This window comes from Tachypleus tridentatus, chromosome 4, assembly GCF_004210375.1.
Source record: "Tachypleus tridentatus isolate NWPU-2018 chromosome 4, ASM421037v1, whole genome shotgun sequence".
In the NCBI taxonomy this organism is placed as follows: Eukaryota; Metazoa; Arthropoda; class Merostomata; order Xiphosura; family Limulidae; genus Tachypleus; species Tachypleus tridentatus.
The window spans coordinates 4,078,459-4,105,737 of record NC_134828.1 but is presented as its reverse complement, the minus strand read 5'-3'; the positions used below and the strand labels follow the sequence as shown (position 1 = coordinate 4,105,737).

Below are 27,279 nucleotides of genomic sequence, written 5' to 3'. Positions count from 1 at the left end.
TTCTTAAATTGTAAGTCATTGATACGTCTTTGTTTGGAAACTGGCTCTCTCTCTCTAGCAATAGACTTTGCCAAATAAACTGTACATCTTCTCAAATATATAACTTAAGTGTGACGATTAATGACCAGATGTTTTGTAAAATGTTGCTGGGTTGGATGCATAAATGTTTCTTAAAAATACACAAGAAGACTATAGACAGTAACAAGAAAAAAAAATGTAACAATTTAGGGTGATGACAGCCCTGCTTAGAGGGAAGATGTTTGTTTTACTCTCAACTGTTGTTGAAGTGTTTGTTTACTTTGATTGGGGGCCATCCAAGTGGGGGTCAAGTGTCCTCACTCATGCCACTTTCTACTTTAAAATTTTTAAGTGTTGGCAATCTTAAAACTAGCTTTGTGTACTGTCTACATTTTCTAAACATCTTCTCTGTTCCCAACTTCTGTTTTTAGAATTACTTAAGTAACTCGTGTAGCAAGTACCCATAGGATTACTGTATGGAGTAATAAATATCACATTCAGTTACATTATTACCAAGAACTTATGATTGGAAGGAAAGAAATATGCAGAATAATATCAATGAGGATTCACAGTTATATTACACTATGTGATTTGTAAAGAGCTTTCAACTGTTTAGAATTTTTGTCACTACAAAAATTGATTAATTTGGCTGTAACTTGTACAGTAACAGAACTTCTCCCCTTTAAAAATATGAATAATTATCAATTTTCCAATTGCAAGGTACCTGCCTACTGTTTTATAAACCAAAAATGAAAGCAGCTCAGGTTTCTGAACTTTGACCTATTTTAAAACTATTAAGACTGGATTTTTGTTTTTAATGTACAAATCTTTATAATTACCTTCAAGATAATATGTACATTTCATTTCAATCTAAATGTTGCTAACATTTATCTTTTAAAATCAGAAAAAGGAACACTTCAAATTTTAAACCATTTCATATTATTCTACAAGCACCTCTTAAAGGCCAAATTTTACTTAATTTATCTGCTAGTACTCCTGTAAAAGCCATTTTCTGAACGTCTTTTGATAGGTGGAGTGGTCATTGCCATTATTATCTACTGGTACCACTTTGTACAACTGACACTATTCTGGTAAAAGTGCCACATGATGAGGTTACTGTTATCATTGACTCATTGTAATACCATGTTGTAAGAGGTACAGATGTCTTCTTCCACCAGTCCTTATTCCTACATGAAAATGAGTGAAGTCTATTGCAATTTATCCAAATGAATAAAAACCTGGTATTGAGATGCAGGGTCAAGAATTATCTATAAAAAAATATTTTTTTATATTAGACACCATTGCTGTTTCAATGTCATATTAGTAAAATGATATCAAGTGACACAAAACAAGCTAGCTGTTTAAAAATTCTGTACAATGGCATCCAGTTGTAGCTGCAAACATCTGATTTAATCTTGGAACCTGTAGAAAGCCAAAAATGACAGTTATATGGAGGGTTGTTTGTGTATGTCTAAATGAACATTCCCCTGACAAACACTTGGAAACAATTTACAACAAACTGTTGTATTGGCTGGTATTCATTTGTCCATGACCATCACATACCCGATTTTCATAATGAATGAGTTATTGATAGAGTGGATATTCTGTGTTAGTTACATTATCACAAATTCCAGGTCTTTAGAATAGTGGATTGAATTATTGGTTAATTTTCACAAAACGCACAGTATAAGTTTTTTGCAAAGTTTTGAATGTATATGCTGGGATCTCTTGTTTAATTCTTCATTCCAAGGGTTTTGGGAAAAGCCTCGATGTTCCATTTTTCAGTCAGTAATAAAACAGACATTATGTTCACAATTTTTTTAATCTTACCACATTCTGTATACACACATTTGGGTATCACCAACAAAATCTTTAAAATACTGATAGAACAAACATCACAAAACATGTAAAAATAACATCAATTATTTAAACATATACCAATGTAATAAGTTCACAATGAAAAATGTAGTTTCATCCGATATAAAGCACAAGTCTACTGAAAGATAAAAACATTAAAATTGCCAACTGTACACTAGCACACAGAAATAAGTGTACATAACTGTGTAACAAGCTGCCAAGACAAGTGTGACTAGCTATCAAGACAACATACGAGAAGCAAAGCAGTCCTGTTTCACCACAAAACATTTTCAACTATTTCTAAAAACATCTTAAATTACTAGTTAGAAAAAAAAAGTTATACTTTTGTTTCTCACGTCAAAGTCTTCAAATATCAAATGAAGCTTATTGGATACTCTATGTTCTGTTGAAGGAAAATGGAAACATTCCCCGACAGATAAACACCTTCAGAAACCACATTCACCTGGAAGTTTAAGTTCAGTTTATAGTTTACTGTGGTTAAAATAATGATTTTTATGGCTCATATATTAATCAGTGTTACTAATGAGAATTGAAAAGTAAAGCTCTAATATTATGTATTACCAGAAGGTGCAAAGCACTGACTTAAAGTTGTCTCATGCTGTGAGGCTAAGATACACAAGTTATCTTCTAACTCATGAAAAACATCTAACATTAACTATTTCTTTCAAGTTATTGAAAACCTAGCAGCTCATGTTTAAACATGGATTTAACAATAACTCCATTACATTTAATAGCTACTATCATTAATAAATTATGTACAGTAATCAACTGTATTTCATTAGCTTAATACTGCTAGATATACTTATTTACAGAAATGCAATGGTTTTTTTAAATGCAACAGTAAAAATAAATAAATCAGCAGCAGATGTACAAGCAAAACCAGACAAAAATACAATCTTGATATCACATGACCAGATTACGCTCATATTTCTCACAATTAAATACAGAAAATCCTATGGTAGTGTTTTAACTTTTTGACATATCTTTTACGATGTAAAAATGAGAAATGGATTATTTTATCAGTTATATCTTCAGGAAGAACAAAATCTTTTCTTTTGTGATAAACAAAACTCTTTAAAAATATTATGTTTCCGTCTTCAAGCAAGCAATATTTTACACTAAGCAGTAAGAAAAAAACAGCTTTTTATATATACAAAATATTTAAAAGTCTACCATTAGAAAACTTACAAAATATTTGTTTTTAATTTTGTGCAAAGCTACACGAGGGCTATCTGCATAGCCATTGTAAGACTAAGAGGGAAAGCAACTAGTCATTACCACCCACCACCAACTCTTGGGCTACTCTTTTTACCAACAAACAGTGGAATTGAACATCAAATTATAATGCTCCCATAGCTGATAGGGGGAGCATGTTTGATGTGACAGGGATACAAATCCATGACCTTCAGCATACAAGTAGAGTGCCCAAACCACTCACAAAAAATATCAATGGAATAAGATAATCTGATTTTCTAGTATTATGGAATAAAGACTTGTAATAATCTTATGCTACAGGCAACATTTTAAGTACCTTAACAATGAATTCTGTAGTGAAAATAAAACTTCAAAACACTTGCTGAATTTTCAGAAAAAAGAAGTCACTAAAATAATCAACTTTCCACAATGTCATTTTGTTAAACTATTGAAATTCATAGACTTTTATACAAAATGACAGGATACAAAAGTTGAATGATTAACAAAAAGTATGGAATTTAACTAACAACTTTTTTCTGTAACTTGCTACTCTTCACTTGTTTCATCATTCTTAAAGTAATTCTTTTATCAGCACATTTTTAGTAAAAACTATAAAGAAAAACAAAAGTATATGTACACTCTGAAAGAGACTTAAATAGGACTCTTGAACCTTTTCACAGCATTTTGGGTCAGGAAGTAGAAAGCATAGAATGGACATTCCAGCACAAATATTCAACTCTTTTTACTGTACAAAGGGTAAAAGATATTTGGTAGTAATAAACGTTTATTTTTCTTTTATGTTTTAAAGCCAATTAGGTAAAGTGTTAAAATACCACATAAGGTATTTCACATTTATTCACCACTTAAAACCTTGTAAACACTGATTCTACAATGATGTTAGTAATGGTAGGCTGTTTGTAGTCTAATTATGACTAATATATAAACATAACATAAGGATTAGCTGAAACATTACTTAGTATTTTTTGTTTTTGGCTACAATTTAGTGTTATAAAACCTCCAAATTAAATTATTTTGCTGTTATATCACTAACGTTAACAAAAAATAAAGAATAAAAAAACTTTTCAAATAAATCACCATGAATATTGAGCATTCAACATAAATACCATACTAGGCCTAATATCTGGATGATAGTTTAGTTGCTAAGCAACATACAATTTCTCAAAGCTCTTTGAGAATACCATTCCATTTAATATTCTTCAATTAGTACAACCTCAGAAGCAATGAGTGATACTTGTGTTTTTATGAAATTATTTGAGGCCACTTAATACATTAAGATCAACTACTGAAAAAACAATAATTGTTTTCTTTCCATGAATCTCAAATTCATCAACTGTAGTTTTTTGTTTTACCAAAAATAACTTGTTGCATGCAGGATGTGCTCTAAGATATGGAAATAGTGCTGTTTCAGTTAAAAAAAAAAAAACAAACTATTTATAAATGTGTGGTTACTGATACTTCGATCTCCACTCAGCAAAAAAAACAACAAAACTTGAATAATTCTGACAAAATATTAAAGTAGTGGAGCTACAAATAAACAGGTAGAACAAACTGATCTACAGACCTAAGACTGACAACATAAAACCTACAAATAGTGATGAAGCCAATATATCTTGTCTTAAAAACATAAATATATAAAATAGGTGTTTCCTATCAAGAATCATTTAATGAGGCAACATATCAAGTACAACACTTCATTTAAAAATCGTTTATCTAGACTTGTGTCATTTTCAAAATATTATCACTTGAACAAATATATTTTTTACAGAAAAAAACAGTAAAATTTCTCACATATGATCAAAGACAGGTAAAAAATACTAGAGAAGCCAATTGAAACCATATCAAATTGTTGGCCAACACTTTTCATAAGTTGTCAATCAGTAAGATGTCTGATAATATGACAGTCAACTAACAAGAACCATCTTATGAAGATAAAATTCACTGAAGGGAAAAACTCAGATATAGCTAACTTTTGATACAATAATATGACAGGCAACTAACAAGAACCATCTTATGACGATAAAAAAATTCACTGAAGGGAAAAACTCAGATATAGCTAACGTTTGATATAATAATATGACAGTCAAATAACAAGAACCATCTTATGAAGATAAAATTCACTGAAGGGAAAAACTCAGATATAGCTAACTTTTGATATAATAATAATGAGTCAACTAACAAGAACCATCTTATGAAGATAAAAAAATTTCACTGAAGGGAAAAACTCAGATATAGCTAAAAAAACTGAAATAAAATCAGGGATATAATCATAATTTATAAATTAAATTTCTAACAATATGTTTGGCTTGTCACTATCAGTGTTGAAATAGAGAGCACTAAAATGTATTCATCTTCACAAAAGAAAAATCTTGAGTGAGAACAACATCACGAGTGAGCAGCACTTTAGTTTAACTGTTTTATGTCTACCACCTTAATTGTTTATGAGATAAAATACTGATTAAGGTGAACCAGACGTACCTTAATAACTCATCTATTAAACTTGAATAAAACCTCATAAATAACATAGTATTGGTTAAACTTCACTCTATTTCCCTTTTTACACATATTAAGTGAATATTAATTCTATTTATGGAATGTTATTTTTCAAAACTACAACCAAAAGAGAAGTATTACTTTCAACAGAACTATCTATATGACATGATCTGATACTTCTGTATACAACATTCTGTGAGCACAAACTTAGTATATAACCAAAAAATTTAATATAGTATTTTTAAAGTGGTATAAATCTTCTATTCTGTTGTGACAGACACCAGAAGTATTTGAAATACAGACTAATGCATACACTTCCTCTGACTGAAGAAGCTATGTTTATATTTTGGCATGAGGCTTCTTAAAAAATATCACAATATTTCTCAATAAGAGATAAGGAGTAAGACAAATTTTTCAGTTTTAAACTTATTTCAAAATTTTGATTAAAAATTACATAAAAACAAATCTCATTGTTGAATTATTGTAGCGAGCAGTCTGTATAGGGAGTTAAGTTCAGGTAAGAAAATCAAATGTCAAGTATATAATTTTAAAAATAAATCTGTTACATGTTTCTAATCTGAAACTGTTTACCTTTCAACGAACAGCACAAACAGATTGTATTCCTAGAACTAAATGATAAATTAGGAACTTCCACGATTCCAAGTTAATACGTGAAATAAGCGATCTGTAAACTACAAAATCATTTCATATTCCATCATCTCTTTATTAGTGTGTTCAGGAAAACAAAATAATTTATAGTTACTTGGAAACACTTACTAACAGCCTTCTCATAAACTGTTTGAAAGTTAGTGGAAAATCTAATTTTTTAACATCAGAGAAAAGCATATGAAAGCTGGCTGAAAAAATAAAAGCAATAAACCTGAGCTTCTTTCTTCAGAATAGAATGAGGGAAAAATTATTTTCAGTTACAAACTACAAGAAAAACCTAATTTTGGGAACATGTTTTGTACATTACATGTTTGGCCATGTTGTGACAAAAGATTCATGACGAAGTACGAATAACAAAACAGTCAATCACTTCAAACAGAAAGCACACATGCACACACACACACACACACACACACACAGATGTAGACTTGAAAGTTGAAACTGAAGTTTAAAGGTATCATAATTCAAACACAAAGCAAGCAAGCACACAAGCACACACAGATGTAGACTTGAAAGTTGAAACTGAAGTTTAAAGGTATATAATTCAAACAGAAAGCACACATGCACGCACGCACACACACAGATGTAGACTTGAAAGTTGAAACTGAAGTTTAAAGGTATCATATAATTCAAACAGAAAACACACAGACACACACAGATGTAGACTTGAAAGTTGAAACTGAAGTTTAAAGGTATCATATAATTCAAGAGAGAAGCATCTTTTCTGATAGCTTTACAAATTATCTTTCTAACTAAACTGAATTTGTACCCACATGTACACATTTCAAATTTACAAATGATAATTCACATCAACAATTGTACATTCTATAAGTTACATATATTTTCACAAATGTATTTTATAGATTAAAAACTTATACTTTAATCAACAATTTTAACGTGTATTTAATGAGAAAACACAAGAAACTCTCCATTAAACGGTACTGACTACCTACACAACAAAGGTGCAGCAGTTTCTATATATATAGACAACATTTACACAGTTTCTTGTTTCTATACACTTTCCATACATGTATTTATACCAGAATTTTAACCCTTGTTTGTAAGCACATGATGGGGTCTCCAATGACAACCCTCATTTAACAGATAAGTAACATTCACATAAATTTATAAATATGACATACCTCCACTACTTCTTAAATTTTGGTAACTTTTTAAAGCTCATAGTGCTGGACTTTAGGAAATACTGTACTGTTGTCTTCACCTTTAGCCTAAATTTGTTTACAAGTATTACTGTTAAGAAATAAAAATTGCCTAAACATTCCAGTTTTGTGTCATATTTATGATAACATTATTAATTTGTACCAACAAATAAGAATAACATTAAGATGTAACTATTATATGTCAAATTTACTTGAAATAAGTTCACAAAAACAAGTCACACAATAACCAACAGTGACTACCAAACAAGTACAAGTTACCCAGCATAATTTTACTTTGTTTCACCACTGTCACCTATCACAAGTCATAACTAATAAATGTAGCCTACATTAACACATTATATGAATCAAGTTCACTTCTTCTACACCATAAGGTTGTTTATTTGGATAAATGTTTAAAACATTTCAATTTATCCTGTTTTCAGTGCAATGATAATAAAAACAATACTAGAATAATTTTAACAATTTTTTTTTAAACTCAAATTTTCAAAATGTGATGAATACCAACAGCATTCACAGAGCTATTATGTTAATAAAATGAAGAATGTTTCTGTTGTTGACATCACATAGCCTAGGACCAAAATTAAGGTTAAGTACTGTCCTTGTCACTGACCACAACACACACATCAAACAATGATATAAAAGTCAGATTTTGTCTGTAATAAAAAACTTAAGTTACCTATGCCCAAACAAAACTCACTTCAACCTATCAAAAACAAAATACAAGTACATATATTATTGGTATATCAAAAGGACAGAAACTGGAATTTTTCTCCCATTATTAGTTATGTCACCCAATAAGACAGTGGTAAGCTATAATAAGGGGATTGATTCCAGTCATAGACACAGCAGTTAGCAGAATGCTTTGCTCTATAAAATCAAGAATTGCCTAGTGTAAGAAATTAAATTACATTACGTACATACAAACTTTATCATGAATACTAATTAGGTTAGAATAAAACAACTGTAGTTGTCACTGGTAGCTAGAAATTTAGCAAATGTTAAATTCTATTTGTTTCTTAGTTCTTAGTTGTCTTATGTTACTGTACTTAACAACATGCTTATCTTAGCCTTCATACCATTTGCCTTACTCTCATGTCTTTTAATAACAACTAAACACATCTTATGAACAAAATTCATGTTAAATACACAGAGCAATATAAACCCGATGCCTAAAATAGAAAATCTACACCTGGTATTTCCATACTATCCTGCAATAGCCTCGTTACATCATAAGATGATCTCTTAATCTTAATTTTCCTTGAACAGTTAAACACAAAGTAGATGCATCTTTTCATTGATATAAAAAAAAATGGTCTTTTTATGTTAATTTCCAAAAAGTCTTCATTTAGGATGTGCAACAGCACAGTGAAATTATCAGTCTAATACTGATAAAACGTCACAAAATATTTTTAAAACCAGACGTTTATTTTTTTCTAGATGGCACTTACGGCAATTAGGATCAGTTTAAGTAACTTTCCATCCAGGTTGTGACTTTCCTGAACAAATACTTTACAAAACTGAATGTTTGTTTTTTTTATTAACAATTGCAACGAATGTTTTTATTTGTTGTTGTTTTTTATTTTTTGTACACATCAGTTACTGAAAGTCAAAATTGCTGATTGAGAATTGTAAGTATAAAGTGAAACCAGACTTAGTAAGTGTTAGAAATAAAGTTAACTATAATACAACTTTTCTAGAAGGTAATTTTTAACTGAAGAAATGATACATTGCGAATAAATTTCTTTTAAAAACTACAGTGAAACAACTTAAGTACAAAACCAATCATGGAATGCATCAACTTATCTTATTACCTGGAGCTGTGTTGCCAAGAAAATAATATATTCATTGTTTGGGAGAAGAAATAAAATAAACTAATGGTTTTACACTGCTGTCTTAGCAACACCAGATAGTTTTATATTCTCGATTTATTGTACTATACAGAAAGATGAACAGTAAAAACTTATAGTGGACAAGTGAAAATATTTCAAGTGAACAATCACATTTATATACATATATATATACAGACACGAGACTCCTATGATAAACAGGTAGATATAAAAATTTGTGAAAAAGGGAAAACAAATGATATTACTATAGTTCAGACCCTGTTCTTTGTTTTGTAAAATAACCTGTCTTCTGCAGTACATTCAACTACAGATTTTTAGAGCCAGTTGGTCCTGTCAAAAACTAGCTTCAATTCTATACTCTCTAAGTATATATATAAAACGAACAGTACAAATATCATATTTTACAACTTGCAACTGACCATCTCATCCGATATTTTTTTATAAGAATATATCCATTTTCACTTCAGTTGGCTAATACATTTTATTTATCCAAGCTTCACACACAAACTAAGACAAAATCTTGCTGACCAATGACACTTCTCTTTCATGATCATACTCAACTACTGAAAAAACATCAAATGTAATGGTCAATGTTTTGCACAAAAAGTGGAAAAAATATGAATTGTGTGTTTTTTTTCTCTACTGTCTAAATATTACTTGCCAAACGAAAAGTAGGAATACTGTTTAATTGACCATATGAAAAATTTAATACCAGCTTGAATAACTTTCACCATTCCTTACAATTATACACATGATCATTCCTAGTTATCTCCCAGTGTTTATAATGTCCCAGATAAAACAGTTTAATGAAACCAAAAAGTACTGTCTACGTATAAAATAAATTAGGTATAGGAAGAGCAAATCATAGTAACCAACTATCTGATAAGATAAAAAACACAACACTGGAATATTCTGTTTCACTTGTCTTAATTATTGGATAATGTATCCCCCCCTCTAAACCCCATTACTTCAGATACAGCAAATAATGTTTCACCTTAACGATCAACTGGTTTCACCTCACACTTTGGAACAAGAAACCAAACAGAGCAAAAATATTTAAACTGCAACTGTTAAAAGGATGTAACACTATGACAATAAACTACACAGCTCATTACAAATGTTCTGGAATAACTTAATAATGAATACAGAAATACAACAGGCTCTAAGAGTATATATATATATATATATATGTATGTTTTTTTAATTAATTGATGCTATATCTACTAAAATAAAAATAACTTAATTTTCTGAGTATTTTCTGTTCATAAGCTGTGACATACCACAATAATCGGTAAAATCTGTATAAACAAAAATGAATTATAAAAAAAAGCTTTTTTATCTCGACTCTCTTATCAGAGAACTCAGATCTGAACTTAAACGATAATCAGCAATATCCACTAGTTCCGAGTCATTGTTCAAGGGAGCATGTTGAAAAGCCACAGTGTCTGCACTGGTAGAAGTTTCCACTTGTTGTGGATTCACTTGTCCAGGAAGTTTTCTTTTGGTGGGCAAAAGAAAAATGATGGAAAATGCAACGATAACATGCCAAATGCTATGGATGTACTTGTAGTTGTCTTCTGTTTCAACAAATGCAAACAGAATCAATCCTGAGATGGCGAGTGCAATACCAGGTAGAAGACTCAACAGCCACTTCTTCTTCATGGGGTAACATCCTTTAGTATGATAACATTTAAGTCCCTAAAAAAAATTGAAAGAAATAGTGTAGAACATTACAGAAAAAATAGTAAGAAAAACTGTGTCAAAACATGTTTACATTTCAGAGGTTTCATCAATTACTAACAGTTGCAAAACTTCTAGAATATAACTTTACTCTGTTCACAAGTTTTTTTTAATATAATAAATATTTTCTTCTACTATTTATGTCTTTTGATTTTACACAAAATAAACTTAGTATAACTGTACGTAATTTCACCTGCTAGCAGACATCTACATAGTTACAATTAGACCATTACAAATATCATCAAATTGTCTTAACTATTATTATATTATTTACATTAAAACAACACTGCAGTAAGTATTAACCACACTGTTAAGTATCACACACTGATTGCAGTTCACATACCGATGACCCCTCACTACAGGAGTGTATTTCATATGCTCACTATTTCCATTCCAATATGGATCATAGGTACATACTTTGTAAACAGATTTTTTTACAATTAATACAATAATTTGTAGGACATTTCTTTAATAAAATATACACAAAACTGTTTTTAAATTTATTTAAATTTGAATTCAATTTTCCCTGGTTCCTGCAAATACAAAATGCCTCATTGTGAAAGGGTTAATATGTTTATGAACAAGAGATAAGACAAACAGATTAAATTGAAATTATTATATATAACCAGTTATACAGACCATAACTAGCTTACAATGTATTGTTTTAAATAATCACACAAAATAACAAGACACCTGGTGTGGCCTATCCTGAAACATTAAACAGACACATGCTAAGACTACAGTAATCTATTGATTCCATCAAAAACAAGTTTACAATTTTTTAAGTTAGAATTATAAATAAAGTGTAAATAAGTTGTCATTGTTTGTTACACATCCTGGAAATGGTTCTCATTATCTGGAAGATTAACTTTACCTTAGTAATTGTAAAAACATCTTCAAAACATTAAAATATTCATAACAATGAAATTTGAAATTCAATATTTTTTTATAGCTCATAAAAGAGAAAGATAAAGCTGATATATTTATTAACAAAACTAAAATAACACAGATTACAATTTGCTTACAGATCACCACATTCTGTACATACAATTATCATCTTTAATCATGACATCTAAAAAACTGGTTAATATTTTAAACTAAATGTATATTACCAATATTTACCCATGAGCATAGCATAATGGCCGTGCCTGTTCCCATAGGAACAATAAACACTAGAAGACCAGTGCGCTGATATTCAACTCCAAGTGCAATGCCTAATGCACCAACCATGTGGGCAATAGAGTAGAGAGTATGTGGAAGATCAGCCATTGCAACAACAGTGACCCAAAAAGACAGGATGGCAGAGTAGAAATCACAGAACTGAAGAACATTGTACTTCATCAGGCAATAGCTAAACATGTCAACATCACAGGCATGATAGAACTGTGTAAAAAATAAACAAACAGTGACAATGTAGTAAGAACATAAAGAACTGAAACCATACATTTCATTAACATTAGAAATAACATGTTTTTATAGAAACAAAAGCGACAACTTAGTACTGATATCTTGTTATCTTTAACTAATCTTAAAAAAAATATTATAGATTTTAAAAATAAAAGTTCACAGTATTTTATCAGTTGCCCCCTAGTGGTAGAGTGGTATATGTGCTGACTTACCCTGCTAGAAACTGGGTTTGGATGCTTGTAGAGAGGACAGAGCACAGAGAGACCATTATGTAGCTTCATGTTTAACAACAAACCAACAACTTCATTAGTTTTTATGATATAAAATTTTGAGGGTATGCACACCAAACATCCAAAAGTTTACAGATCACAACCTCCTGTGTTCATCTTTAACACAACGTGGTTGGTTTGTATAAAATCGTCTTGCAAACTGGGACACTAAAACGATGTTAAACATATGTGAAAACCAGAAGAGTACAAATAAATCTGCTAATACCTACTGAAAGACAGATGAGAGGAACTTGACAAGTTTAGAGACAGATGAGAGAAGCTCGATGACAAGTTTAAAGACAGGTGAGAGAAGCTCGATGACAAGTTTAAAGACAGATGAGAGAAGCTCGATGACAAGTTTAAAGACAGATGAGAGAAGCTCGATGACAAGTTTAAAGACAGATGTGAGGGGCTCGATGACAAGTTTAAAGACAGATGAGAGAAGCTTCGATGACAAGTTTAAAGACAGATGAGAGAAGCTTCGATGACAAGTTTAAAGACAGATGAGAGAAGCTTCGATGACAAGTTTAAAGACAGATGAGAGAAGCTTCGATGACAAGTTTAAAGACAGGTGAGAAGCTTCGATGACAAGTTTAAAGACAGGTGAGAGAACTCGATGACAAGTTTAAAGACAGATGAGAGAAGCTTCGATGACAAGTTTAAAGACAGGTGAGAGAAGCTTCGATGACAAGTTTAAAGACAGGTGAGAGAAGCTTCGATGACAAGTTTAAAGACAGATGAGAAAGCTTCGATGACAAGTTTAAAGACAGATGAGAGAAAGCTTCGATGACAAGTTTAAAGACAGATGAGAGAAGCTTCGATGACAAGTTTAAAGACAGATGAGAGGAGCTCGATGACAAGTTTAAAGACAGATGAGAGAAAAAGCTCGATGACAAGTTTAAAGACAGATGAGAGAAAGAGTCGATGACAAGTTTAAAGACAGATGAGAGAAAATCGATGACAAGTTTAAAGACAGATGAGAGGAAAGTCGATGACAAGTTTAAAGACAGATGAGAGAAGCTTCGATGACAAGTTTAAAGACAGATGAGAGGAGCTCGATGACAAGTTTAAAGACAGATGTGAGGAACTCGATGACAAGTTTAAAGACAGATGAGAGGAAAGCTCGATGACAAGTTTAAAGACAGATGAAGACAGAGAAAAGCTTCGATGACAAGTTTAAAGACAGATGAAGAAGCTTCGATGACAAGTTTAAAGACAGATGAGAGAGAGCTTCGATGACAAGTTTAAAGACAGATGAGAGAAGCTTCGATGACAAGTTTAAAGACAGATGAGAGAAGCTTCGATGACAAGTTTAAAGACAGGTGAGAGAAGCTTCGATGACAAGTTTAAAGACAGGTGAGAGAAGCTCGATGACAAGTTTAAAGACAGGTGAGAGAAGCTTCGATGACAAGTTTAAAGACAGGTGAGAGAAGCTTCGATGACAAGTTTAAAGACAGGTGAGAGAAGCTTCGATGACAAGTTTAAAGACAGATGAGAGAAGCTTCGATGACAAGTTTAAAGACAGGTGAGAGAAAGCTTCGATGACAAGTTTAAAGACAGGTGAGAGAAGCTTCGATGACAAGTTTAAAGACAGGTGAGAGAAGCTTCGATGACAAGTTTAAAGACAGGTGAGAGAAGCTTCGATGACAAGTTTAAAGACAGAAAGTGAGAAAGCTTCGATGACAAGTTTAAAGACAGGTGAGAAAAGCTTCGATGACAAGTTTAAAGACAGGTGAGAGAAGCTTCGATGACAAGTTTAAAGACAGGTGAGAAAGCTTCGATGACAAGTTTAAAGACAGGTGAGAGAAGCTTCGATGACAAGTTTAAAGACAGGTGAGAAGCTTCGATGACAAGTTTAAAGACAGGTGAGAAGCTTCGATGACAAGTTTAAAGACAGATGAGAAGCTTCGATGACAAGTTTAAAGACAGGTGAGAAGCTTCGATGACAAGTTTAAAGACAGATGAGAGAAGCTTCGATGACAAGTTTAAAGACAGATGAGAAAGCTTCGATGACAAGTTTAAAGACAGATGAGAAAGCTTCGATGACAAGTTTAACAAGACAGATGAGAAGCTTCGATGACAAGTTTAAAGACAGATGAGAAAGCTTCGATGACAAGTTTAAAGACAGATGAGAGAAGCTTCGATGACAAGTTTAAAGACAGATGAAAAGCTTCGATGACAAGTTTAAAGACAGATGAGAGAAGCTTCGATGACAAGTTTAAAGACAGATGAGAAAGCTTCGATGACAAGTTTAAAGACAGATGAGAAGCTTCGATGACAAGTTTAAAGACGATGACTTCGATGACAAGTTTAAAGACAGATGAGAGAAGCTTTGAAAGACAGATGAGAGAAAGCTCGATGACAAGTTTAAAGACAGATGAGAGAAGCTTCGATGACAAGTTTAAAGACAGATGAGAGAAGCTCGATGACAAGTTTAAAGACAGGTGAGAGAAGCTTCGATGACAAGTTTAAAGACAGGTGAGAAAGCTTCGATGACAAGTTTAAAGACAGGTGAGAGAAGCTTCGATGACAAGTTTAAAGACAGGTGAGAAAGCTTCGATGACAAGTTTAAAGACAGGTGAGAGAAGCTTCGATGACAAGTTTAAAGACAGATGAGAGAAGCTTCGATGACAAGTTTAAAGACAGATGAAGAAGCTTCGATGACAAGTTTAAAGACAGGTGAAGAAGCTTCGATGACAAGTTTAAAGACAGGTGAGAAAGCTTCGATGACAAGTTTAAAGACAGGTGAGAAGAAGCTTCGATGACAAGTTTAAAGACAGGTGAGAGAGAAAGCTTCGATGACAAGTTTAAAGACAGGTGAAAGAGAAGCTTCGATGACAAGTTTAAAGACAGGTGAGAGAAGCTTCGATGAAAGTTTAAAGACAGATGAGAGCTTCGATGACAAGTTTAAAGACAGATGAGAGAAGCTTCGATGACAAGTTTAAAGACAGATGAGAGAAGCTTCGATGACAAGTTTAAAGACAGATGAGAGCTCGATGACAAGTTTAAAGACAGATGAGAGCTTCGATGACAAGTTTAAAGACAGATGAGAGAGAAGCTTCGATGACAAGTTTAAAGACAGATGAGAGAAGCTTCGATGACAAGTTTAAAGACAGGAAAAAGCTTCGATGACAAGTTTAAAGACAGATGAAGAGCTTCGATGACAAGTTTAAAGACAGATGATGACAAGTTTAAAGACAGGTGAAAAGCTTCGATGACAAGTTTAAAGACAGGTGAGAAGCTTCGATGACAAGTTTAAAGACAGGTGAGAAAGCTTCGATGACAAGTTTAAAGACAGGTGAAAAGCTTCGATGACAAGTTTAAAGACAGGTGAGAAAAGATGACAAGTTTAAAGACAGGTCGATGACAAGTTTAAAGACAGGTGAGAGAAGCTTCGATGACAAGTTTAAAGACAGGTGAGAGAAAGCTTCGATGACAAGTTTAAAGACAGATGAGAAAGCTTCGATGACAAGTTTAAAGACAGGTGAGAGAAGCTCGATGACAAGTTTAAAGACAGGTGAGAAAGCTTCGATGACAAGTTTAAAGACAGGTGAGAGGAGCTTCGATGACAAGTTTAAAGACAGATGAGAGAAGCTTCGATGACAAGTTTAAAGACAGATGAGAAAGCTTCGATGACAAGTTTAAAGACAGATGAGAGAAAGCTCGATGACAAGTTTAAAGACAGATGAAAAGCTCGATGACAAGTTTAAAGACAGATGAAAGCTCGATGACAAGTTTAAAGACAGATGAGAGAAAGCTTCGATGACAAGTTTAAAGACAGATGTGAAAGCTCGATGACAAGTTTAAAGACAGATGAGAGCTTCGATGACAAGTTTAAAGACAGATGAGAGAAGCTTCGATGACAAGTTTAAAGACAGATGAGAGAAGCTCGATGACAAGTTTAAAGACAGATGATGAGAGAAGCTCGATGACAAGTTTAAAGACAGATGAGAGAAAGCTCGATGACAAGTTTAAAGACAGATGAGAGAAAGCTTCGATGACAAGTTTAAAGACAGATGAGAGAAGCTTCGATGACAAGTTTAAAGACAGGTGAGAGCTTCGATGACAAGCTTCGATGACAAGTTTAAAGACAGGTGAGAAGCTTCGATGACAAGTTTAAAGACAGGTGAGAGAAGCTTCGATGACAAGTTTAAAGACAGATGAGAAAAGCTCGATGACAAGTTTAAAGACAGGTGAAGAAGCTTCGATGACAAGTTTAAAGACAGATGAGAAAGCTTCGATGACAAGTTTAAAGACAGGTGAGAGAAGCTTCGATGACAAGTTTAAAGACAGATGAGAGAAGCTTCGATGACAAGTTTAAAGACAGGTGAGAAGCTTCGATGACAAGTTTAAAGACAGCTTCGATGAGAAAGACAGGTGAAAGCTTCGATGACAAGTTTAAAGACAGGTGAGAAAGCTTCGATGACAAGTTTAAAGACAGATGAGAGAAGCTTCGATGACAAGTTTAAAGACAGATGAGAGAAGCTTCGATGACAAGTTTAAAGACAGATGAGAAGCTTCGATGACAAGTTTAAAGACAGATGAGAGAAGCTTCGATGACAAGTTTAAAGACAGATGAGAGAAAGCAGATGAGAAGCTTCGATGACAAGTTTAAAGACAGATGAAAGCTTCGATGACAAGTTTAAAGACAGATCTTCGATGACAAGTTTAAAGACAGATGAGAATGACAAGTCGATGACAAGTTTAAAGACAGATGAAAGAAGCTTCGATGACAAGTTTAAAGACAGATGAAGACAAGTTCGATGACAAGTTTAAAGACAGGTGAGAAAGCTTCGATGACAAGTTTAAAGACAGGTGAGAGAGAAGCTTCGATGACAAGTTTAAAGACAGATGAGAAAGCTCGATGACAAGTTTAAAGACAGATGAGAAGCTTCGATGACAAGTTTAAAGACAGGTGAAAGCTTCGATGACAAGTTTAAAGACAGATGAGAGAAGCTTCGAAGTTTAAAGACAGATGAGAGAAGCTTCGATGACAAGTTTAAAGACAGATGAAAGCTTCGATGACAAGTTTAAAGACAGATGAGAGAAGCTTCGATGACAAGTTTAAAGACAGGTGAGAGAAGCTTCGATGACAAGTTTAAAGACAGGTGAGAGAAGCTGATGACAAGTTTAAAGACAGATGAAGAAAGCTTCGATGACAAGTTTAAAGACAGATGAACAAGAAGCTTCGATGACAAGTTTAAAGACAGATGAGAGAAAGCTTCGATGACAAGTTTAAAGACAGGTGAGAAAGCTTCGATGACAAGTTTAAAGACAGGTGAGAAGCTTCGATGACTTCGATGAAAGCAAGTTTAAAGACAGGTGAGAAGCTTCGATGACAAGTTTAAAGACAGGTGAAAAGCTTCGATGACAAGTTTAAAGACAGGTGAGAGAGCTTCGATGACAAGTTTAAAGACAGACAAGGACAGGTGAGAAGATGACAAGTTAAAGACAGGTGAAAGCTTCGATGACAAGTTTAAAGACAGGTGAGAAAGCTTCGATGACAAGTTTAAAGACAGGTGAAAGAAAGCTTCGATGACAAGTTTAAAGACAGATGAAAAGCTTCGATGACAAGTTTAAAGACAGGTGAAAGCTTCGATGAACAAGTTTAAAGACAGATGAAGAAGCTTCGATGACAAGTTTAAAGACAGACAAGTTTAAAGACAGAAAAGCTTCGATGACAAGTTTAAAGACAGGTGAGAGAAAGCTTCGATGACAAGTTTAAAGACAGATGAGAGAAGCTTCGATGACAAGTTTAAAGACAGATGAAAGCTTCGATGACAAGTTTAAAGACAGAGATGAAAGCTTCGATGACAAGTTTAAAGACAGGTGAAGAAAGCTTCGATGACAAGTTTAAAGACAGGTGAAAGCTTCGATGACAAGTTTAAAGACAGGTGAAGAAAGCTTCGATGACAAGTTTAAAGACAGGTGAGAGAGCTTCGATGACAAGTTTAAAGACAGATGAAAAAGCTTCGATGACAAGTTTAAAGACAGATGAGAAACTCGATGACAAGTTTAAAGACAGATTCGATGACAAGTTTAAAGACAGATGAGAAAGCTTCGATGACAAGTTTAAAGACAGGTGAAAAGCTTCGATGACAAGTTTAAAGACAGATGAAGAGCTCGATGACAAGTTTAAAGACAGATGAGAAAGAAAGTTCGATGACAAGTTTAAAGAAGATGAGAGGGGCTCGATGACAAGTTTAAAGACAGATGTGAAAGCTTCGATGACAAGTTTAAAGACAGATGAAAGAAGCTCGATGACTTCGATAACAAGTTTAAAGACAGATGAGAAAAAAGCTTCGATGACAAGTTTAAAGACAGAGGTGATAACAAGTTAAAGACAGATGAAGAGAAACTCGATAGCTTCGATAACAAGTTTAAAGACAGGTGAAAAGCTTCGATGACAAGTTTAAAGACAGATAAGAAAGAGCTCGATGACAAGTTTAAAGACAGATGAAAAGCTTCGATGAACAAGTTTAAAGACAGATGTGAAAGCTTCGATGACAAGTTTAAAGACAGATGTGAGAAGCTTCGATGACAAGTTTAAAGACAGATGTGAGAAGCTTCGATGACAAGTTTAAAGACAGATGTTTAAGACAGAGGCTTCGATGACAAGTTTAAGACAGATGAAAGCTTCGAACAAGTTTAAACTCGGTGAGACAAGTTTAAGACGATGACAAGTTTAAAGACAGATGAGAGAAGCTTCGATGACAAGTTTAAAGACAGGTGAAAAGCTTCGATGACAAGTTTAAAGACAGGTGAAAAGCTTCGATGACAAGTTTAAAGACAGGTGAAAGCTTCGATGACAAGTTTAAAGACAGACAGATGACAAGTTTAAAGACAGATGAAGCTTCGATGACAAGTTTAAAGACAGGTGAGAAGCTTCGATGACAAGTTTAAAGACAGGTGAAAGCTTCGATGACAAGTTTAAAGACAGGTGAAAGCTTCGATGACAAGTTTAAAGACAGATTGAAAAGCTTCGATGACAAGTTTAAAGACAGAGAGAAAGCTTCGATGACAAGTTTAAAGACAGGTGAAAGCTTCGATGACAAGTTTAAAGACAGATGAAAAAGCTTCGATGACAAGTTTAAAGACAGATGAGCTTCGATGAAAGCTTCGATGACAAGTTTAAAGACAGGTGAGAGAAAGCTTCGATGACAAGTTTAAAGACAGAGTGAAAGCTTCGATGACAAGTTTAAAGACAGAGTGAAAGCTTCGATGACAAGTTTAAAGACAGGTGAAAGCTTCGATGACAAGTTTAAAGGTGACATAACAAGTTTAAAGACAAGTGACAAGAAAGCTTCGATGACAAGTTTAAAGACAGATGAGGTGAGAACTTCGATGACAAGTTTAAAGACAGGTGAGAATGACAAGTTTCGATGACAAGTTTAAAGACAAGTTTAAAGTGAAGCTTCGATGACAAGTTTAAAGACAGGTGAAGAAGCTTCGATGACAAGTTTAAAGACAGGTGAAAGCTTCGATGACAAGTTTAAAGACAGATGAAGAAGCTTCGATAACAAGTTTAAAGACAGATGAAAAGCTTCGATGACAAGTTTAAAGACAGATGAAAGCTTCGATGACAAGTTTAAAGACAGATGAAGAAAGCTTCGATGACAAGTTTAAAGACAGATGAAAGCTTCGATGACAAGTTTAAAGACAGATGAGCTTCGATGACAAGTTTAACAGATGACAGATGATGGTTCAGAGCTTCGATGACAAAGTTTAAAACAGATGTGAGAGATAACCAGCTTCGATGACAAGTTTAAAGACAGATGAAAAGCTTCGATGACAAGTTTAAAGACAGATGAAGAAGACTCGATGACAAGTTTAAAACAGATGTGAGAGAACGATGACTCGATGAGTTTAAAGACAGATGTGAGAAGCTTCGATGACAAGTTTAAAGACAGATGTGAGAGACTCGATGACAAGTTTAAAGACAGATGTAGAGAAACAAGTCGATGACAAGTTTAAAGACAGATGAGAGAACTCGATGACAAGTTTAAAGACAGATGTGAACTTCGATGACAAGTTTAAAGACAGATGAGAGAGCTGATGACAAGTTTAAAGACAGATGTTCGATGACAAGTTTAAAACAGATGTGAGAGAACTTCGATGACAAGTTTAAAGACAGATGTGAGAAGCTCGATAACAAGTTTAAAGACAGATGAAGAAGCTTCGATGACAAGTTTAAAGACAGATGACAAGAAAGCTCGATAACAAGTTTAAAGACAGATGAAAGCTTCGATGACAAGTTTAAAGACAGATGAGAAAGCTCGATGACAAGTTTAAAGACAGATGAGAAAGCTTCGATGACAAGTTTAAAGACAGATGTGAGAAACTCGATGACAAGTTTAAAGACAGATGTGAAAGCTTCGATGACAAGTTTAAAGACAGATGTGATAATAAGTTAAGCTTCGATGACAAGTTTAAAGACAGATGTGAAAGCTCGATGACAAGTTTAAGACAGACTTCGATGACAAGAAAGACAGGTGAGAAGCTTCGATGACAAGTTTAAAGACAGGTGAAGAAAGCTTCGATGACAAGTTTAAAGACAGGTAAAAGACAGACAAGTTTAAGAGATGAGAGCTTCGATGACAAGTTTCGATGAATGACAAGTTTAAAGACAGATGTGAAAAGAAATGACAAGTTTAAAGACTGAGAGAAGCTCGATGACAAGTTTAAAGACAGGTGAAAGCTTCGATGACAAGTTTAAAGACAGATGAGAAAGCTTCGATGACAAGTTTAAAGACAGATGAAGAAGCTTCGATGACAAGTTTAAAACAGATGAAAGAAGCTTCGATGACAAGTTTAAAGACAGATGAAATGAGAGCTTCGAGTGAAGCTTCGATAACAAGTTTAAAGACAGATGTGAATGACAAGTTTAAAGACAGGTAGAAAGCTTCGATGACAAGTTTAAAGACAGGTGAGAAAAGCTTCGATGACAAGTTTAAAGACAGATGAAAAGCTTCGATGACAAGTTTAAGACAGATGAAGAGCTTCGATGACAAGTTTAAAGACAGATGAGAGAAGCTTCGATGACAAGTTTAAAGACAGATGAGAAGCTTCGATGACAAGTTTAAAGACAGATGAGAAGCTTCGATGACAAGTTTAAAGACAGATGAAGAAGCTTCGATGACAAGTTTAAAGACAGATGAAAGCTTCGATGACAAGTTTAAAGACAGGTGAGAAGCTTCGATGACAAGTTTAAAGACAGGTGAGAAGCTTCGATGACAAGTTTAAATGACAAGTTTAAAGACAGGTGAAAGCTTCGATGACAAGTTTAAAGACAGATGAGAAAAGCTTCGATGACAAGTTTAAAGACAGGTGAGAGAAGCTTCGATGACAAGTTTAAAGACAGAAAGACTGATGAGAAAGCTTCGATGACAAGCTTCGATGACAAGTTTAAAGACAGATGTGAGAGCTTCGATGACAAGTTTAAAGACAGATGTGAGAAAGCTTCGATGACAAGTTTAAAGACAGATGAAGAGAAAGCTTCGATGACAAGTTTAAAGACAGATGAAGAAGCTTCGATGACAAGTTTAAAGACAGATGAGAGAACTTCGATGACAAGTTTAAAGAGCTCGATGACAAGTGAACAGATGTAGAGCTTCGATGACAAGTTTAAAGACAGGTGAAAAGCTTCGATGACAAGTTTAAAGACAGATGAAAGAAGCTTCGATGACAAGTTTAAAGCTTCGATGACAAGTTTAAAACAGATGTGAGAGCTTCGATGACTTCGATGACAAGTTTAAAGACAGATGAGGAGCTTCGATGAACAAGTTTAAAGACAGATGACTCGAAGTTTAAAGACAGATGAAAAGAAAGCTTCGATGACAAGTTTAAAGACAGATGAGAAGCTTCGATGACAAGTTTAAAGACAGATGAGAGAAAGCTTCGATAACAAGTTTAAAGACAGATGAAGAAAGCTTCGATAACAAGTTTAAAGACAGATGTGAAAGCTTCGATGAACAAGTTTAAAGACAGATGTGAAAGCAGATTTAAGAAGATGTGAGAAGAAAGAAAGTTTCGATGAACAAGTTTAAAGACAGATGTGAAGAAAGCTCGATGACAAGTTTAAAGACAGATGAAGAACTCGATGACAAGTTTAAAGACAGATGAGAGAAGCTTCGATAACAAGTTTAAAGACAGATGATGAGAAGTTAAAGAACTTCGATGACAAGTTTAAAGACAGATGAGAGAAGCTTCGATGACAAGTTTAAAGACAGATGAGAGAGAACAAGTTTAAAGACGATGAAGGCTTCGATGACAAGTTTAAAGACAGATGTGAGAAGCTTCGATGACAAGTTTAAAGACAGATGTGAGAGCTCGATGACAAGTTTAAAGACAGATGTGAAAGCTTCGATAACAAGTTTAAAGACAGATGTGAGAGAACTTCGATGACAAGTTTAAAGACAGATGTAAGAGAAACTCGATGACAAGTTTAAAGACAGATGTGAGGAGCTTCGATGACAAGTTTAAAGACAGATGTGAGAGCTCGATGACAAGTTTAAAGAACAGATGTGAGAAGCTTCGATGACAAGTTTAAAGACAGATGAAGTGAGAAGCTTCGATGACAAGTTTAAAGACAGATGAGAAGAGAGCTTCGATGACAAGTTTAAAGACAGATGAAAAGCTCGATGACAAGTTTAAAGACAGATGAGAAAGAATAAGTCGATGACAAGTTTAAAACAGATGAGAAAGCTTCGATGACAAGTTTAAAGACAGATGAAAAGCTTCGATGACAAGTTTAAAGACAGATGAGAAGAGAAGAACTCGATGACAAGTTTAAAGACAGATGAGAAAAGCTTCGATGACAAGTTTAAAGACAGATGAGAAAGCTTCGATGACAAGTTTAAAGACAGATGAGAAAGCTTCGATGACAAGTTTAAAGACAGATGAGAGAAAGCTTCGATGACAAGTTTAAAGACAGATGTGAGAGCTTCGATGACAAGTTTAAAGACAGATGAAGAAAGCTCGATTTAAAGACAGATGTGAGTTTAACAAGTTTAAAGACAGACAGATGTTTAAAGACAGATATGAGAGAGCTTCGATGACAAGTTTAAAGACAGATGAGAAGAAGCTTCGATGACAAGTTTAAAGACAGATGAGAGAAATTCGATGACAAGTTTAAAGACAGATGAGAAAGCTTCGATGACAAGTTTAAAGACAGATGAAAAGCTTCGATGACAAGTTTAAAGACAGATGAAAAGCTTCGATGACAAGTTTAAAGACAGATGAAGAAGCTTCGATGACAAGTTTAAAGACAGATGAAAGCTTCGATGACAAGTTTAAAGACAGGTGAGAGAAAGCTTCGATGACAAGTTTAAAGACAGATGAGAAAAGCTTCGATGACAAGTTTAAAGACAATGATGAAAGCTTCGATGACAAGTTTAAAACAGATGAGAAAGCTTCGATGACAAGTTTAAAGACAGATGAGAAAGCTTCGATGACAAGTTTAAAGACAGATGAGAAAGCTTCGATGACAAGTTTAAAGACAGATGAAGAAAAGCTTCGATAACAAGTTTAAAGACAGATGAGAAAGCTTCGATGACAAGTTTAAAGACAGATGAGAAAGCTTCGATGACAAGTTTAAAGACAGATGTGAGAAGCTTCGATGACAAGTTTAAAGACAGATGTGAAGTTTAAAGACTTCGATGACAAGTTTAAAGACAGATGTGAAGAAGCTTCGATGACAAGTTTAAAGACAGATGTAAGAAGCTCGATGACAAGTTTAAAGACAGATGAAGAGCTTCGATGACAAGTTTAAAGACAGATGTGAGAAGCTCGATAACAAGTTTAAAGACAGATGAAGAAAGCTCGATGACAAGTTTAAAGACAGATGTGAGGAAGCTTCGATGACAAGTTTAAAGACAGATGAGAGGCTCGATAATAAGTTTAAAGACTTCTTCGATAACAAGTTTAAAGACAGATGTAAGAGCTTCGATGACAAGTTTAAAACAGGTGAACAGTTTAAAGATGACAAGTTTAAAGACGATCGATGACAAGTTTAAAGACAGATGAGAAAGCTTCGATGACAAGTTTAAAGACAGATGTTTAGAAAGCTTCGATGACAAGTTTAAAGACAGATGAGATGAAACAAGTTTAAAGACAGATGAGAAAGCTTCGATGACAAGTTTAAAGACAGATGAGAGAAGAAGCTCAGATGACAAGTTTAAAGACAGATGAAAGCTTCGATGACAAGTTTAAAGACAGATGAGAAGCTCGATAATAAGTTTAAAGACAGATGAAGCTTCGATGACAAGTTTAAAGACAGATGAAGAAGCTTCGATGAACAAGTTTAAAGACAGATGAGAAAGCTTCGATAACAAGTTTAAAGACAGATGAGAAAGAAAGTTCGATGACAAGTTTAAAGATGTGAGCTTCGATAACAAGTTTAAAGACAGATGAAAGCTTCGATGACAAGTTTAAAGACAGATGAGAAAGCTTCGATGACAAGTTTAAAGACAGATGAAAGCTTCGATGACAAGTTTAAAGACAGATGTGAGGCTTCGATGACAAGTTTAAAGACAGATGTGAGAAGCTCGATAACAAGTTTAAAGACAGATGTGAAAGCTTCGATGACAAGTTTAAAGACAGATGTGAGGGGCTTCGATAACAAGTTTAAAGAAAGCTTCGATGACAAGTTTAAAGACAGATGTGTGGGAGCTTCGATGACAAGTTTAAAGACAGATGTGAGAAGCTTCGATGACAAGTTTAAAGACAGATGAGAGAAGCTTCGATGACAAGTTTAAAGACAGATGAGAAAGCTTCGATAACAAGTTTAAAACAGATGTGAGAAAGCTTCGATGACAAGTTTAAAGACAGATGAGAAAAGTCGATGACAAGCTTCGATGACAAGTTTAAAGTTTCGATGAAAGTTTAAAGACAGATGAAAGGAGCTTCGATAACAAGTTTAAAGACAGATGTGAGAAGCTTCGATGACAAGTTTAAAGACAGATGAGAGGGAGCTTCGATGAACAAGTTTAAGACAGACAGATGAGAAGCTTCGATGACAAGTTAAAGACAGATGTTGACAAGTTTACAGATGATGAGAAAGCTTCGATAACAAGTTTAAAGACAGATGAGAAAGCTTCGATGACAAGTTTAAAGACAGATCTTCGATGACAAGTTTAAAGACTTCGAGATGTTTAAAGAAGATGTAGCTTCGATGTGATAAGTTTAAAACAGATGAAGAGCTTCGAGAAAGTTTAAAGACGATGACTTCGATAACAAGCTTAAAGACAGATAAGAAAGTCAAGTTTAAAGACAGATGAGGAAAGCTTCGATGACAAGTTTAAAGACAGATAGAAAGCTGAAAGCTTCGATAACAAGTTTAAAGACAGATGAAGAAAGCTTCGATGACAAGTTTAAAGACAGATGTGATGACAAGGCAGATGAGAGAAGCTTCGAACAAGTTTAAAGACAGATGTGAGAAGCTTCGATGACAAGTTTAAAGACAGATGAGGGAGCTTCGATGACAAGTTTAAAGACAGATGTAGAGGGGCTTCGATGACAAGTTTAAAGACAGATGTGAGAACTCGATGACAAGTTTAAAGACAGATGAAAGAGAAAGCTTCGATGACAAGTTTAAAGACAGATGAAAGCTTCGATGACAAGTTTAAAGACAGAACTTCGATGAAAGACAGATGTGAAAGCTTCGATGACAAGTTTAAAGACAGATGTGAGGAAGCTGAAAGCGATAACAAGTTTAAAGACAGATGTGAGGGAAGCTTCGATGACAAGTTTAAAGACAGATGAGAAAAGCTCGATGACAAGCTTAAGGACAGATGAGAGAATCGACAAGTTTAAAACAGATGAAGAAAGTCGATAACAAGTTTAAAGACAGATAAGAAAGAAAATCGATGAATAAGTTTAAAGACAGATGAAAGCTTCGATGACAAGTTTAAAGACAGATGAGAGAATTTCGATGACAAGTTTAAAGACAGATGAAAGAAATCGATGACAAGTTTAAAGACAGATGAGAGCTTCGATGACAAGTTTAAAGACAGATGTGAGAAGCTCGATAACAAGTTTAAGAACAGATGTGAAAGCTTCGATGACAAGTTTAAGATACAGATGTGAGGGGCTCCGATGACAAGTGTTAAAGACAGATGAGAAAGCTTCGATAACAAGTTTAAAGACAGATGTAGAAAGAGAGCTTCGATGATAAGTTTAAAGACAGATGAAAGCTTCGATGACAAGTTTAAAGACAGATGTGAGAAGCTTCGATGACAAGTTTAAAGACAGATGAGAGAGATGGATGACGAGTTTAAAGATAGATAGAAAGCTGATGACAAGATGACAAGTTTAAAGACAGATGAGAAGCTTCGATGACAAGTTTAAAGACAGATAGAAGAAAGCTCGATGAACAAGTTTAAAACAGATGAAAGCTTCGATGACAAGTTTAAAGACAGATGAAAGCTTCGATAACAAGTTTAAAGACAGATGAAAGAAAGAAATCGATAACAAGTTTAAAGACAGATGTGAAAAGCTCGATGACAAGTTTAAAGACAGATGAAAGAAAGCTTCGATGACAAGTTTAAAGACAGATAAAGCTCGATG

The 27,279-nt window shown here is 33.9% G+C and overlaps 1 protein-coding gene across 3 annotated transcripts in view; it reads right to left on the bottom strand.

Annotated features, from left to right (window-relative positions):
• Positions 1 to 1,824: 1,824 nt before the first annotated feature.
• LOC143248466 (transmembrane protein 8B-like) overlaps positions 1,825 to 27,279 on the bottom strand; it is a 93,411-nt gene continuing 67,956 nt past the window's right edge. For all 3 annotated transcript variants that reach the window (XM_076496863.1, XM_076496864.1, XM_076496865.1), the window contains 2 exons: positions 12,161 to 12,421; positions 1,825 to 10,996 (listed from right to left, as the gene is read on the bottom strand). In XM_076496863.1, coding sequence (XP_076352978.1) covers positions 10,634 to 10,996; positions 12,161 to 12,421 — 624 coding nt within the window. In that variant the 3' untranslated portion in view covers positions 1,825 to 10,633. The remainder of the gene's footprint in view (positions 10,997 to 12,160; positions 12,422 to 27,279) is intronic.